Source organism: Dermacentor variabilis, chromosome 9, assembly GCF_050947875.1.
Source record: "Dermacentor variabilis isolate Ectoservices chromosome 9, ASM5094787v1, whole genome shotgun sequence".
Classification (NCBI taxonomy): domain Eukaryota; kingdom Metazoa; phylum Arthropoda; class Arachnida; order Ixodida; family Ixodidae; genus Dermacentor; species Dermacentor variabilis.
Window position 1 is genome coordinate 88479651 of NC_134576.1, and position 17147 is coordinate 88496797.

Below are 17147 nucleotides of genomic sequence, written 5' to 3' on the forward strand. Positions count from 1 at the left end.
ATCGGCAGTGCTGGAAGGCGAACTTAATGCGGTAGGTTGTAAGTGAGGCTTGACCTGTATTTGCGCACATTTAAAGGTAAGTATCGCCTCACTAGATCCTATCTAACACATGAGAACTGCGAAATCTTTTTCGCGGCATATACTGCATCGAACTTGAGGAGGTTTGTTGCGCTTAAATGGGAGAAAGTTGGAGAGTGTACAGGTTACACGGTGTACGTTTTTACTTTACGCCATCAATTTTCTAAATAAATATTTCTGTGAAGGACGATACTTCGGAAAACTATATCAAGTTTTCAACTCTGCAACAAAGAAGCTAAATCACAATTCTGTCATCTGAACCTTTTAAGACAAGTAAAGCGAATAGACGTATACTATACGTAATCGTGTAGTAAATTAACAACAGATTTGTGAGAGCTTTTGAGAAACCCTCGTAACCATAGAAACAATTTCGTGCTAGCCGTAAACTCTTATCACATTTATCCGCTTCAGGTGCTCCAAAGTTGACAGAACTGCGACATCTGTTCTTGCTGCCGAGTTATGGATTTTTAAACGTTGCGTTGTAGCACTCTGTGAAGTTGCCGATTACCGGCAATTCTTGTGAAGCAGCTGATGTTCTAAATCGATACGGTATTCTTCCTGCAGTTGCTGGAATTTAACTTTCTCGTTCAAGTGCAACAAATTCCATTCATATCGGTTTTAGCGGTTGTGATACAACGCTATTTCCGAGTTTTACGTGTATTAGAAGGGGGAAATCCTATATGGGCCCCGCTCCAGCTAGCTGGTATATAAAAAGAAGGCTATACATATGAGAACGCGCGAGCAAAATTCAGTCATCATATCTCACCAGCGGGAAACTCCAGGGTGAAGGCTTTCATGGAAGGCCGGTACTGCTTGACGAGAACCAGGCAGTCGTACTTGAGCATGCGGCGCAGGATTGGAATCGCGCAGACAGCTGCGACAGGAAAATCACACGAGTTCATTGAAATACCGGTGGCGAGTGCGACGCCACAGTGACAGAAGTGACGTCGCTTTCCAGTACAGTGCACTTGTAGCAACGAATTCGTTTAGGTCACATGTAAAGCGGCATCAATAGCCAGGTATTTCGATGGCAGAAAGAAGCTTTGTGCGAGGAGGAATTGGTGACTGTACATATTTTAAGGTGCACACAGGTGTGTTACGACGATGGTTACCTCGTTAACAACATGTACCAGCGGGCGAAGAGCGGGTTTATCGAAAGCAAATAAACACACACACACACCAGCGCGCGCCCAGCAGGTTATAAGAGTCCAGTGCATTTTTAGTTTATAGTTTGTTGCGTTATAACTGCTGGGACATGCCAGCTTTTCAAAAATTGAATGTTTGAGAACATGCGCGCCACGTAAACTGAAATTGAACTTATAGTTGAGGCGCAGTGCGGCGCATACAGTTGTAATGGTGAATCATGTTCGAACGGAAAGGGAACACAAATAATTAAATGCAGGAAGTGTTTCTGTGCTTCCTCCCTGCGACACCCCGCCTTTGCGCGGCGCTATGCGATTCAGCATATCCATACTGGACTGCATCGATCTTACGCGGTCGTACTTACAGTCAGACTCGCTGCTCTTGGCCTTCTGGCATCGTTCGGCCACCTCCCAGATCCTGCAAAAAGGGCCAAGACACTCGTTCACTCACAATCCAATCGAAGTAACGCAAAAAAGAAGAAAAGAGGGGGGATGGAATGAGCGAAGCAATGAAAGCGATAGCAATTTAAGGTTGTTAGCGTTGCGCTCAAGCCCCACGGACGCTGTTCTAACAATACGCGGAAGCGAGGCACGCGAGACAAAGTACTGGTGCACGCTCCGCATAAACAGCACCCTGGAAGATATACCAGGCGTCTCACAACGCTGACGCGATGAGAAACGCCTGCCGAGGCGGCATGCAGACGTCGTGCCTCGATGGCGCACGACAGGGAGCCTTGAATGCAAGCGCTTGCGCGAAGACCCCTCCAAAGTGCACGAGACGACAGACGAAAAACCGCCGACGTCTGTCGGTGCCCCGCGAATGGGATCAGCTCGCTTTAAGCTTGTCGTCTGCTGCGTCCTTCCACTCAGACCAATGCACGTGCTACGGCGTAACGTGCTCGCAGCTTCTCAGCTGTAACGCGAACGTGTGCGCGCGCCCACAACGCTCGCGGCAACAGGGGAAGGCAAAACGAATCGTTCAGGACAACATTCATTTGGGCTAGATGGTGCATACTTGAATTACGAAGGAACAGCGCCAACGAAGACGATCACAAGTGGGGAGAACGACACAGGACAAGCGCCAATTGGCGCTTGTCCTGCGTCGTTCTTCCCACTTGTGATCGTCTTCGTTGGGGCTGTTCCTTCGTAATGCAAAACGAATCCACGGCTCCGCTGCAGGGCGTGACGTTGCGTCCACGGGCTTGGTCGTTTTCTTTATATATTTTTTTTAAAGCCAAACGCACTGCCCGTCTCAGGAGACGCTATCCCGAACACGTGGCGTCGATAGTGTGACAGCACGACGACGGCACCTCTTGCGTCCGTACGATTTATATCGAAGTAAAAAGAAAAAAAGAATATAGCGCGGCAGCTTGGATTGGATACCGCAGCACACGCGGTGACTTGGGCGCGCGAACGAGCACAGAACGGCGTATGGACTCACTTTTGACTGCCGGTGGCGTCGACGTACTTGTACTTGGCGAGCGACATGTGTTCGCCGCGGGCGATCACCTGCGTACAGAAGAAAAAGACCCGAGGATGGACGAGTGAGTACACGATGCCAACACACTGCGTTGGGCGTGTTGGTTTTCCGTTATACGCGATATACCAGTTCTGTGGGAATGGGACAGGACCGTAGGCGACACAACCGCGGCGCTGAACTATAACGACTGACGCTTTATTCTTATATGCACACGTATGATCACAGGCCTGAATGACAAGTGTGTAAGCAATCCTATCGTCAGCCTCGCGGAAAGAACTGCGGTGGCTATTGCTCGTTAATGGTGGTAACAGTCATGCCTTCAAAATGAGCTGCTCCACTGCGCAGCAACTGTTAGACGTTTTTTTTTTTTCGTCTTTTTCCCAGCTTTGTTTTGGTACCGTTGCAGATATATTTATTGGTACGTGCACTAAAATAAACCTTCCGTTGCTAGTTTTGGCGCCCTGCTGTGTCAGCTTCGTCACCTGTCCCGTCCCCATAGCGCTGGCATCGCATACGAGTACACCGAGTTCAACACCGTGTCGTGTACATGGTCATCCAGTCACCCGACTGCATTTTCCCCGCTCGTCAGGTCAGCTTTCCAACAAAAACGTCTGCTGTCGCAACGAGATACGCAGGTCGTTTTCTAATTAGGCGCCAATACACTCCGACGTAACGCGCGCGCGCGCGCGCGCTCGTCATGGCGACGTTACGTTGGCGAAAACACGACCCCCTACAGTCCGGCGGCATCTGGCGCCGACGCGACCGGCGGCATTCGGCGCGCTCGGACGTCGTCCGGCGCCGAATGCAACCGACTGCATTTCGCGCCGACCACGCCGAGCAAGTTAGCGCCTAGCGCCCTCTCTCGTCGACGTAGAGACTCACTACTCGGCCGCAGCCAATGACAGTGTGGCTGGCATGTGACGTTCTCTGACGTTCCCTCCACGGAGGCGGCACTGGCTGGCCGGTTTCTCGCAGTCCTTCTTTTTTTTTTTCCTTGCCTGCTGCAGTTTGTTTCCGACACGAAATAGTTACCACTTCAGTAAAATTATCTCGAACGTGTGCCTGTTATGCAAAGCAGCGCCTAATACAGTAGCACCAAGCTACTGGCGAGATCGGGAGCCGCGACGTGTGGGCATTTCACGGGCAGACAGCACACACCTACCGTCTGAGCGAGGCTGCTCGCTTCGCTTGCACGTTTGCCCTTCGCAACGACTGCGTCTAGTAAACCATTGTATTTAATTACGGGCGACCTAAATGTAAAGTGTTAATTGTTTTGGCAAAAATAAGCGCTCTTTGACGAGCTCGCGTTGGATCGCCAGCGCCGTCGGCCGCAGCGTCCGCCTAGCTAGGCCTACCGGCCCTATCACTGGTTGTTGGCGGAGCCGTCAGTAGACAACGCGCCGTCGTGAAGTGTTCCGTCACTCGCAGGGGCATAATTTTATTGACAGTATTCGCGTAAAGCAAAGCAGTGTTGTGCAGAGTTGTTTGTATTGTGTTTTTCGGTGTGGATATGAAGTGAAGCTGGGGGGCTGTATCTGGGCGGAGCTTACGCGCCGCTCAATCTTTCGGATGCACGCACCGTGTGCCCCGAATCGTAGTATGCCGCACGTCGGATCGGACGCCGAATCGTACCGTGTGTCTCCTGCTTAATTTCGTCTTGCGGAATGTGTCTGCATCCGTGCCAACGCCGAGCAACAGTCCGGCCCGCGGTCGCTACCGACTGAGAAGCGCGCGAAAGATTTGTTTCGATGTTCCACGACAGGCGCCACGGAGCGGCGCGGTGTACTGCGCATGCGCTACTACAGTTGCAGCAGGGGCGCGGCGTTGTACTGTAGGGGGACGGATTACGCCTGACGCGGCGTAGCCGACCTGCCGTGACGTAGCGCAACCACCGCGCGCGCGCGCGCCGGGTCACGTCGAAGTGTATTGGCGCCTTAACCAACAGCATAGCGCGCGCAACTACGAGCGGGAAGGTGTCGAAATGTACCCTGTTTGCGAGGCGACATCACGTGCAACTTGTTGTGTACGGCGTGCTGTTCGTAGCGCTTTTAACCAGAGCTCCTCGACCACTCCAGTTGCGAAACTCGAAACAGGCCACCATGTTTCAAAAGCGGAGCTCAGCGACTGTTGCGTCACCTATAGTCAATAAAACTAACTATAAAGCGCCAGTCCTTCAGACCGATAGAGAAAAGAAAGAATGTCGCAGTTTTGCTCATTATTGTCAGCGATAGCAAGCTATTAGAATATTGAACGAAGCGAGGCTCGCAGTTTTATGTGCAGTATAAAATGAAGTGAACTTTCGCTTACTAGAGGTACGTTCGAGTGGTTCCTATGTACCTTGCTCCAACTCCGTTCACAGCCATGCGGAGCCCTGTCGAGATTCGAGTCGGAGAAAGCCGGGCCCTCCAGCCGAGCGTTCAAACTACTCCCACACCAAAGGGAGCAGTTTCAATGACGACCGACCGACCATTTCGATGATGATCGACCAACAAGCCGCCCTCAACGGGAGGAGCCGCGTGACCGGGATTCTGCCAGATCTCGGGGTCAGAGAGTCACCCGAGTGCTTTGAGCTCGATTGCGGCGCCTTGAATGTACCGGGCGAACGTGTTCTATACATAGCACTCGCTTTCGACCAACCGAATGTAGAATGTGCCGTAACACACACGAACATAGTTCGATCAATCGATCACCGGAAGCATTACGCGGTCACACAACATTGGGTTAACAAGGGGTGCCGGCAGAGGGAAGCTAGCGTGCTTGTCCCAAAAAGCGAACCTTCCGGGATTTTTATAAGCCCCAATGTTTATGTTGGCCGCTATAACCAGCCGATCAATTAGGATTGCTAAACTCAGAAGAAGCTTGTTCTGTACAGTTGAGTAAAGGACATGTCTTTTTTCCTGGACAAAGTTGAATGCAAAGTCATGCGACCGAAAGTTTTCTTTTTTTTCTTTTTTATTGAGGGGGGGGGGGGCTCGGGCAAGCCTCTATGCCAAAACCTGTGCGCAAGCGTCCTTACATACACGAGGCAGCCAAGAAGTAGGCGGTGCATTCAAGAGGTATCTAACTTTACTGTGATAGGAAGCATGTTCTTTGGGCCCAGCAAACTTAATGCCGACGGCTCGCACGCCCGACAGCCCAACTTTTGGTAAAACAAGATGTTCCGTGGATTTTGGCAGCCCGACTTGCATTGCGAATAGCCGCTAAGTCAGCATTTGAGCAGCGCATTTGGCAGCGTGCGACGCCCAGTTGCAACTGTAACTGCCCCTCATAGATAGGGTGGCTGGACATCTATAGCTGGCGCGACGGAAAAGAACCGACAGCATGCAGATGTGATAAGCGTACATCTTAGGGGAGCCGAAAGAAAGTACACACCAGAAGAGCGTTAACTGGCATCTAGGGTTTAGTTTACTTAAGTTGCGGGGGGTAGCGTTTGTGTTTTGCCTGCTTTCAATTTTTTTCCTTCTTGGTCCCGTCTAAAGTGGGCTTTTCTTAAATCTGCAAGTGCGGGCCCAACAACACGTTCTATTAAGTGACAGCGTAACGTCCTGCGGCCATACGTATGCCACCCCCTGCACAAGTATGCGTCGACCTTTCGACCCGAATAGTGCGTTTGACGCATGCTGCCCACGAGTATACGGTCGTACACGTCATCGCTGTGGACAGCAGCTAGCCCTTTGGAGGCGGCTCCGTCTGCTGACGGGACGTCCTCTCGCGAATACATAACGGGCCTCTCCAAAGATACAACCTATTCGGTTTCGGTTCGAGTGCGTCGCTGCTGTCTTATCCGAGGCTTATCGGTAGTGCACTGGTCGGCGCCGACGAGTGTCCAGGAAGCGTATACACTGCAAGCGTTTATACGCGCTTACAGGCCGTGTGCACGGCGTATAATAGCAGCCCGCGCTGAAGTGCTGTACAGCGTCTATCGGGAACACAATCCGTAACGCGGGTGCTTAAGGGCGAAGTGCTACGCAAACCTATTAGCAAGTCAAACGGACTCCGCGCGTTCGTCGAGTGCCCGGCCTTTTTTTTTTTTTCGATGCTTTAATTTTTTTTTCTTGGCCGCGTGTCGTATGCGGATGCAACGAGGCCAGTCCGAGCTGCTCGGCCCGGATGTGACAATGGTCGCAGCCCTCGACGACGCGGCGCGGTCCGCGGCGACTTCGGCGACCCGAGATAAGCTGCGGGGACCCGCGAAGCGAGCGTATTCGGTATCGCCGCCGGCGTCTGTCTCTTGCGGCAGCGAGACGGGGAGGAGGAAGAGTCTGTGCCGCTGGTCGTTTTGCATGTCCTTATTTTCTTTTTGTTTCCTGCCGAGGTAAGTGGAAACCGCTCGTCCAGAGCGAGATACCGCGTACGCTCCACCGAAGGCCGTATCCCTTCAGATCTCCTTCCTTCCTTTGTTTGTTTGTTTTTACAGTGAATCTGCGCTAACAGCGCTCTTGCTGCGCGCGAGAAAAAAAAAAGAAGAAAGAAGAACGCTCCCTTGCCAATTCTGACCGACGCGTGACCGCGTATGCAGATACAGGACGTCTGCGACCGTCTACGCAGACGTTGTATTCCGCCAGATTGCGGGAGGCGCCTAGCAACAAGGCATATCAGCGAGACAGAGTTTCCCACAAAATTTACTAGAGGTAAATCCGGTGCTATAGTGCCTATGGGAGCTGGCAGCTCAGCCAGCGAGGTAATGATGGCTAATGATGGTTAGTACATAGTGGGTTTACCGAAGTTTCGTCCTTCTGGCTTCGAACGGCTTTGCTAGGGTAGTCAACATGCATGGCCGATTTTCCACCGACGCGGCCGGTCTTTCCGCCGCCGTTACGGCTGCCGGTTCGACCTCTCCCCCCCCCCCCCCCCCCCCGTTCTCATACCGAAACGCCATTTGGCGGTGTCTTTTTTTCGGTTCAGCCGAAATTGGCACATTACGACCTCCATCGCAGGCACGCTACCGTGCTTTCCGTCCTGTAGCCAACAAATGTACTCTCGCAAGTGGACTTATTCCTACTTCCTTAAGACTTTTCACCGTCGTGTTATACGACTTTGCGAGACCGGTGAACGTTCATACTCTCGCGTTTCTTCCTAAATTCTAACACGCTCCGAACACCCTCAAAAGTGACAAATATAATGGGCACATTGAGTACGTATGTTCGTTTTGGTGGGAGTACAGCATCGTGGCACCTCGGTCAGGCTGCTTCCACGCATTACTGGGTGGTTAGTAGACTACAGTGACATGCTTTACTATAACGTGAAAGGATGACGATTTTAAAAGCGAACCACATTTTATAAACAAGGCCTTTTCCAAATCTAATCAGTAATGCAAAGTTAATACGCGCCGTATTGCAACTTGCTTTTGATTTCATTCATCCATCCTGTCTATAATATTACATACAATGCTTTTCACACACACACACAAACATAAAACAGGTAGAAAACTTCATGCAAGGAGCAACTTGTTTTTAACACATCAGCGGGAAGCGGCTTGTAAGATCAGTTGGGATGTTTGTAAGACCAGACCGCAGCTTCACCCCGCGGCAAAGCGCAATGGGATCGCTCTCGTCTGAACGCTCTAGCTTCGCGACCTCCCTTGAGTCGGCACTATATACGCCAACGCCGCCGCACCGCGTGCAATCTCTAAATGGCAAAGCAAACAACCTGAAGTGCGCCTATCGTACATCCGAGCCCTTCCTCTTCGCCTCCGGCGTATGCTATTACAGAAACGCTGTCACGACACGCACACGCACGCACACACGCTCTCTCCAGCTAGGCGACGTTATCCGCACCGCGCGCTATGCGGCAATCACGTGCCGCCTCCGTCGCGTCTAAACTTGGCCGACGCACACAAACACCGCGCGCCGTCACCCTCCTAGCACGTGATGCGCAGAGAGTGGACGTGGAGGGGCGGTCAAGCTTCCTTCCGCAAGGCCTTGGCACTGGGTCGCGTCTATAATGTCGCCGGCCGCCGAGATTCTCGTAGTCGCCGAGCCGGTTCGTGCTGCCTTCTAATCTGGGCGGGATAATACCTCCAGCGGGCAACCTTGACCGCGACCATCCCCTCCGTCGCCTGCTCTTCCAGCAACGTTGCAAACTTACAGTCTTACGCAATCGGTGCAGAGAGATAGATAGAGAGAGAGCTCAAGGCCTTTCTCGCCCCCCCCCCCCCCCCCGTTCCACAACTACGCGAAGTGTTTCGTCATTGTTGCTGTTGTTGTAGGAAATAATGACACGATCGAGGCATGCGATATCAGTCGGTTACGGGATGGCAGGCCGTTAGAGAGATTGTGTAGTACGGGCTTGTTTGCGAGCGTAGCGGTCATGATGGAAGCCGGAGCGAGCCTGCTCGACAAGCGCGTGTTCGTTTAGGTCTAGCATGGGTATGATTATAATTAACGCTGTTTCAACCTTCCGATGCAGCATTTGGGGCCGTACAGCGGAAAATATCCACACGAAGTATAACGAGAGTGCTTTCTTGCAGGGCGCGCGAATACTCCGAAATTTCGTATACGAATCCAGTAGTCATCCAATATTCGTTTCTGTTCGAATCCAAGAAGAATACTGAATGGAGTCTACACGGAGAAAGCCATGTTACGCAAGCGGCGACTGTTACGAACGATTCCGCTGCACGGGAGGAGTCGCGGTTTCTACGAGGAGAAACCAGTCGACGGGCGATCGCACTTAGTAGCTAAATTCGTCTCCATTATTTCCAGCCGTTCAATAAAAAACGCTTGGCCTTCAGGCAGCTAACAAACCTGTTTTCTCTTGTTATGGGCAAAACCAATCATAGTGCATTTGGAGAATCTCACCATATTTACGTCAACGTGCTGCTGCTGTAGCATTACGCTTTCCCCCTTCAATGTACGGAGACTTGCTGCTCCTGTGCTTCATTTACTGTCACTGTGATGCTGCAACACATGCAATCAGCTTTTCGGTTCGAGCTCCCATGATGGCGGGATTCTGTCCCTTTTAGAGGACTGCGTCACACTTATGAACAAGCAATTGCCTTTATTCTTATCGGGATAGCAATTATACGGACACTGCAGGCGCATTTTTGCCGTCGCCGTGCGTATAAAGTCCAAGGGCGATAACACCGCCGCCGCGCGTCGTGTGCTGTATATACGAGTGAAAGCACGCGAGGGAAGCCGACAATCGCTGCTAAAATCTGGCGCGCGCGAAGGAAGAAAGCGGAGAGCAAACGCGCCGTCTTCCGTCGCGCGAAAGGCCGTGGGGAGATGAGAGGGAAGAGGGGAGGGCGGCGTTGTGCTACGGCAGCAACTGTGCATTTCGCCACCGGGCGCAAAGGGAACTGCGTACGTCAACGTGTTGCTGCTGTAGCATTACGCTTTCCCCCTTCAATGTTCGGAGACTTATGCATTCCATAAGCCATTGTGGCATATGGAATGCATACCAATGTGTTCGCCCTGCCCCCCCCCCCCCCCTTGCACCGTTTACGGGTGCACATGCAAGAGCCAGGATACTTTTTCGAGCCAGTGCGCGTCTGTGTTTTCTGTGATAGTGAATTTTGCGAGCTTTGTTCGTAGAGTTCCGTTTCCGTCCCACATATCAGCTGAAGGACGTAACCGTAGAAATCTTTTTTTTTCCGACACCACCTTCATGACTTCAAGTGCTCGCTCAATCAAGCGATAGCTGAAGGGGCCAGCGCAATGAAGATTCAATTACACGAGAGATAGCACCCGGTATGCGCGTCCCAATACGGATAAAGGAGGCAAGGGCAGCACCATGATAAAAGAGATAAAAAGCTTGAGAAGAGGACCACTACTGCCTCTATTCGGGTTGCCATCGCAGTTTGCGACACCACCTTTTTCTCAGGCGCGCAACGAAGGCAGTGGAAGCGTGCAATAACGGCAGAAGTGAATTTGAGTGGAGTGGCGTGTAAGGAACAACCGATAAAGCACCCCGATACGTGTACTCGGTGCCCACGATGGAAGTTGGCACCCCTAAAAGACTGGCGCCGATGCTCTTGACACAGTAGCCGCCTTCGCCTTTCTTACTTTATTCCCACTCATAACGTCGCCTGCTCTTCATCCACAATGGCTACAGCGCGAGATTGAGCAACGTAGCCTCAACTCGATTTAGTGCACATTCGTACTTGCGATTGCGAATAGAGGCCAACGTCGCTTCAGTTCTCATTATAACCAACCTAGTCGCGGCCGCACAATAAATGGGTCTTTGCTTGGTGTTCTAGCGCGTCAGAGACTAATGTGGAGAACAATTCAAATTACGGTTGCGCACCTTTCGTGCATTCTCATTTTCGGATACGGCGGTGAAGTTACAACTCGTGGCCCAAGCTTCCGCTGTGGTCATGGCGAGAGTTGCAGCGCCGGTTCGGTTTTCCCCTGGCTCGCGCAAGGTTTCCAAGCACGACTTACTTTCGCGTCAGCGCGCACTTAAGTCCAAACTCCGTGGCAGTCAGTGAGCACAACTTTAGCTCAAGACTTCCAGAATGGCCGTTACACCGCAAAAATTTCTATCAGGGCAGACTATCGTGCCGTTTTCATTTGAACCTTTGACGCCATGGTCCCTCTCGCGTGACTTCTGCGCGGGATGACTTCGACTTGGGCGGCCGTCATGGTAACTTTTCTGTTCCTACTGATTGATTTACGTAATGATATTGGCAATGCTGGCAACTTTCTTCGCCGTCTTTTTAATTTTTTTTGCAACATTTGATCGTTTAATGAACACGCAGAAATGCCATGATACTAAATGAACAAATAAAAACGCACGCACACAATGACGAGCGCTTAGCGTCAACTCTTCCGCAAGCTCCTTTGCTTACCGCTCTTTCCATTGTCAGCTAGCGCCAGATTAAACATTGCGAGAGAGCTCCGAAATAACATTGGGGAATCGTATTCATTGCCAACATAACGCTGGAGGTCCCTACGACGGAAAAGATGCAGCAGACACCTTCAGTGTCCGACGCTGGTCCTGGCCCATACAGTCAAATGCAGTGACCGCCTCATGGTAAGCGAAAAAATACAACTAAGCCAATAAGCGAAGACGATGACACTATCGTTTTGGGGTGCAGACAGATGCGTATACAGAAACGCAACACAGTAAACGAGAACAGCACGTGCAGCAGAATCTCCAATTTGCCCCGAGTCAAGTTACACCGCGAAGCTGCGGTGTAGCTTCTGAACGTTATGTCTAACCGAACATCATTAGGAGTGTTTATATTTACATATTAACTGTACCGCTTCCAAAGCGCAAGAGCTCTGATGCCGGAGTTGCGACAGATCCGGTTTCATAGCTTCTAAGCTGGCAGGATTAAGGCGCGAATGTACAGTACGAACAACTTGCACTGCAAAACTCAAGCGAAGGGGTTTGACAGTGGAAAGTGTCATCACAAAAACATGAGCATTGCACATGCTAGGAGGGAAAGAGGCCTAAGCTATATCAAACACACTGCACAATAACAGACGGACACACTTCGCGCTTGGAGACACACACGCGCATCGTGGTGGCGTTATTATCAGTTTTAAAAGTATTCGAGCGCTTTCTATTCGTTTTCAGAGAACAGCTCGAGAGACAAAACAGAGACAAGCTGGCGACTGGTTCCCAAAAGCGCGTACCAGCATCTTTGTTTTTTAGCGCGACGATCAGTTCACAATTTACAAGGTTGGGATGAACTCGAGGTGCTATTTGTCATGCACACCGACCGGTATACAGCTGCCTGAACCAAGTTTTAACGCCGCAATCAAGTGAACCCAGTAAGTCACGTAGCAGTTAATTATGTAAGTAACCTCTATCAGAAGACTGCACCAGGGTGCAGCGTTAAAATCACCCAGCACAAATACCGACTTGCACGAGGATGCGAGCTTTACAAGGTTAAGTCCCATCAGCGAACCGTGGGAAGTGATTCGCATCACTAAAACCCATTATATAATCAGCCAGAATGCAATCTCAAATGCGGGGGAAGACACACCGTGGTTTACGCTAACCCAAAACACAATGGTTGCAAATGCTCAGTTTCAGGATGACAGCGTAGCAAAGTCAACACCAGCGTCCAACACACACGCAACACGTACTGCGGTAGACAAAGTCGCCAAAGCACAGGGCCCGCGAAAATGACTGACCTCTTCCACGATTGGAGGCATCGCGAAGTCTCGAGGGAGGACACCAGAGTCGAGTGTCTTTCCAGGGATCTATCTCACCGAGGACCGCGGCTCTGACACGGAGGAGGCGCCGACTGACGGCGGGGCCCGGCGTACCCCGAAACTTATACACACACCGCTGGACTGGTGGCAATCGGTTCGTGACGCTCGCGACAGGACGCCTCGTCGTTATCATAAGGCACCGACGACCACTCTAATCTCCCCACCACAACCCCCCCCCCCCCTCCGCTAACTCCGAAGGCGCTTCGGCGGCGAGCGCGAAGTGGGGGCGAGGGGCCTAGCACGAGATTACGCAAATGCCTGAGAGACTGGAAAGCCAAACAACGCGACGCGCCACGGATGACGGCGACCCCTTGCGGCGTGGGCGAACCCAAAAGGAATGAGTCTTCTCGCGTCCTGCCCGTCGTAACTGTTTTTGGAGGCAACGATTCTTATCTCGGGCAAACTTCTCTGCACCGTCATGGTGTCCCGTTTCTCCGCCCCGCTTTCGGCACCGCGCCGCGAGTTTATCTTGTTTCTTGTGAAGGCTGTGAAGTGACGGCGTGCTTTCTTTCTTGCGTGTCATCGACGCGAGCGATGTCTCACTGTGCACACTCCCTCGCGGAAAGTGCTGCAGTCTACACGCATGCTGCTCGGAAGCTTTCCATGTCGAGCCTCTGCACCGGGTTGCAACAACATGACGCAGACGGACAATGACGTCAGAGGAAGCATAGGGAAAATCAACTGTTATTTGTAAAAATAATGAGGAAACGGGAAAGTGGACGAAGATACATATTGCTCTTGCGGCAAGTTGCCGATTGCTACACTTTCAGCCCCCCCCCCCCCCCACCGTTTTTTCTCGTTGTATTTATATTTGAATTAAACGCGGCAGTTAATTTCCCCTATGCTTTTACCTGGCTTCGTTGTCTGTTGGCGTTACATGGTTGTAACTAACAAAGCTCCGATCCCCTCTGTTCCCTTTCTTTTCGCTCTCTCCAGTGAGAATAGCATGCCTTCACTGGTACAGTTCCCGTACACAATCATTCTAACATCCCATCCTTGAGAATCAACGATCCTTTAACTACATTCAGCGACGTATTTGTCGTCACTTCTCTCAACGACTGATGACGGTATGCTAAAATTTAGCGCAGAAATACTGACAACAAAGAGACAGACGCGAACACACAGAACTGTTCTGTGGCCAGTCCTTTGATTGTCCCTGTTGTTTGTCCTGAATTCTAGCTAGCATTTTTTATGAGCAATGAGGCAACTAGCCCTGCACTTTTGCACTTCCTAATGATCTTACTATAACTGGTTTGACCCACGCTCTAACTCAGCTTAAAGAGTATCTCTTGTTATTCACTGCATCACTGCAGGGAGAGTTCAATGTGCCTGAACACGCCTTCCTGAACCCACTCTTCAGGAAGGCCTGTTGTGTATAGTTTCGCGCATGGACCGTCCCTCTACTCGCTGCTTCTGCGCGAACTGGGACCAGGTTTTACAACGATTCCTTTTACATCCTGCCACTTCGGCTGCCGCTGCCGCATCTTTCACTCTCTCGCCCCCACTCTCAGTTCCCTCTTCCCTCTGTGCAGCGCGGTTGAGGTGTCCTCTACGGAGAGACAGTCACTGCGCTGCACTTCATCCCACATTTCTGTCCCCTTCTATAAGAATCTCATCGCATTTTTCATTCTTTTCGCCCCTTCGCTATTGGTTCGCACGCCGTCGCACCGCCGTTATCATCAAGATAAGGCACACTGGGCGTGACCGATGTGACATGACGCGAACAGGATGGTACGAAAAGAGTCTTCAGAAAATGCGGCCCCGTGTTGTCAATCGACCCTGGCATTTTCATTGTTGGGAACGCCGCTTCCCTCCCTGCTCGCTTTTCTGGCGATAACAGAGGCGCGTTCCTGACAGACCGTTCGGCCGCTTTGCGATAACAACTTGCACTGCCCCTGCCCCGCAGTCACCGTATTATACGGCGTCACGCCGCCGAGCAATTCGGCGACGATAACGGATTCCGTGCGAAACAACCGTTGACAAATGTGTCAAGGAGGCCGGGTCAATCAAAAATGCATTGTCACGAGAAGAGGAAAAAAAATGTAGTTCTTCGCTCGCGACAATATTTTGTTCCTTTCATGTTGCGAGACTTATAGACATATATATATACATTTTTTACCCTGATGATTTACTTCTCTCCATTTTGCGGGTTTTCCGCTGAACTGTTAACGTCAAACTCTTGCCTTTGCTTCTGAGTAGATAAATTCGACTTCGCCTGCCATCTACTAGCAGCCTGGTTAGCTCACGATGGTAGAGCGGCTTCCCCGGAAAGGCGGTGGTCCCGGGTTCCAGTCCAGGGCGAATTTTTCTTCAACTGCGAAACTTTTCTTTCGAGGAACCCGTATGGGTTTTCTTTGTAGCACTTGGCTACGTTTGGGTGGACGTCTCATTTTCCCTTGATTAATGTTGTGGGACAGCACTTTCAGTAAGATGCGAAGCGTTTGGTGGGACAGGCGACGCACCGCCACAACTTCCGAGACATCCCTTCAATACGGAATGTTTTAGAGATATGACAACGCATCAAATTGTGATGATATGTGCAGATAACACTGTGGAAAGTTGTGAAACATTGGTCACGGTATTTCATTTTTCCGTTTTCGTAATACCAACAGATTCTTGGTCTATGCATCACAGTGAATTTGTGCCAGTTTTGAGGGAATTGTCATCGTGATGTGGAGGTCCTTCCGAAATGAACGCAAACTGAGCCTTCTCTTGTGGGCCCTCTCGACAAGCAAGAAGTTCAGAGCTCACGTCCAATTAGCACCACGTTTACAGTGCGTCTGCACCCTGTCACGTGCCGGATTGTAGCGCGTTCTAGGGCGCAGCCCAATGAGGGGCAGATACGCTATGAGGGGACATACGTCGCGTATTACCAACAAGGCACGGCAGAGGATATGATGTGGTAGTGTTCGAGACGTACTCCAAGCGCGTCCCTTTAAACAATACTTACGAGAAACTAATCCAAACAAACTAGAAGGTTGCCTTTGAGTTGAAACATGACAGCGCATAATATACGATATCGGAGTTCAAGCCACGTTCTTCTCATTGAAAAGAATGTCGGTAACATCGCAACATGCATCAGTTGGGGCGAATTCTAGCCTATTGAGTGGGACAGTCAACCGAGCGATGTGACGCTTTATTTCTTTTTTTAAATCCAGCATACTTCCTCACTGATTCGGCGAAAAATACGTAAAAAAAAACATATTCGCAGGAATCATTCGACAGCTCTTTCAGGTGCTAAGACATACGTATGTTACGGATGCCTCAATTGGACTACAGTCCTCAAAGGTCATCAGACGACATCCAGAGCCACTACTAGGGCAGCGGTCGCGCGCGCGCACACACACACACACACACACACACACACACACACACACACACACACACACACACACACACACACACACACACACACACACACACACACACACACACACACACACACACACACACACACACACACACACACGTACGCACGCACGCACGCACCACGCCGACTGACGCGTCCCTGTCAATAGAACGTCAAGAGTGCTTCTTTTCGCCGCAGATTGAACGACAGATGCCCGAGTGAGAATAGAACCCTTGACCTCGTGCTCAACCGCAGAACGCTGTAACCACTGAAACACTGCGGTTGTTATCAATCCTAGAGTAAACTTTTCATTTCTAAAGAGAACGCCTAATTAGTATTCCACTCGTGATTGCAGTTCAGTTTTGATATGATGGCCCGGAGAAGCACTTCTGTCAATAGGCCTCTGTTTAACGCACCTTTTGCGTCCTTTTACCAATTAAGTTGACGAAACGCTGAAGCTATGTTGGCCTGACTACTAATTATATGTTCCATTTTTCTCGCTCATCATATAGTGCGCATTCAAGAGCTAAATATGTGCTCGACTATCAACGATAACGGTCTGGAGAAGCTCCGGCTGCAAGGTCTTCCAAAAGCACGGAGTCATGGGGCACAATAATTTCCATCGGTCCGCGCATGGAATAGGTTGTACGTGTTCCTTTGACGCAGCGTGGTCTACGCGAACTGATCTAAGCGCAAAATTTCAGTGTGATGACTCGCCAGTGCGCCCCCACTGTAACGTCCCTCAATATGTGTAACATGTTCTGTGTGACTGCAACCGCTATACACAACCTCTGCAACGCCGCACTACGCAAGTGCGTGCTGCGCAAGTTGAAGTGCGGCTCGAGCTTAAAGCTGGAGTGACATTCTCGACCCGTGGGGAAGCACAACCTGCGCCTTGCATGCTACGAACCCGCCGTGGTTGCTCAGTGGCT

At 50.9% G+C, this 17147-nt stretch overlaps 1 protein-coding gene across 2 annotated transcripts in view; it reads right to left on the reverse strand.

The window, feature by feature from the left end:
• LOC142557094 (ADP-sugar pyrophosphatase-like) overlaps window positions 1–17147 on the reverse strand; it is a 35938-nt gene that overhangs the window by 7093 nt on the left and 11698 nt on the right. The window contains exons 1-4 of one of the 2 annotated variants that reach the window (XM_075668696.1): window positions 12786–12925; window positions 2662–2729; window positions 1586–1638; window positions 845–952 (exon numbers count right to left, since the gene is read on the reverse strand). In XM_075668696.1, coding sequence (XP_075524811.1) covers window positions 845–952; window positions 1586–1638; window positions 2662–2729; window positions 12786–12806 — 250 coding nt within the window. In that variant the 5' untranslated portion in view covers window positions 12807–12925. Of the gene's footprint in view, window positions 1–844; window positions 953–1585; window positions 1639–2661; window positions 2730–12785; window positions 12926–17147 lie in introns of those variants that run through there. The other variant, XM_075668695.1, reaches the window with a different exon arrangement.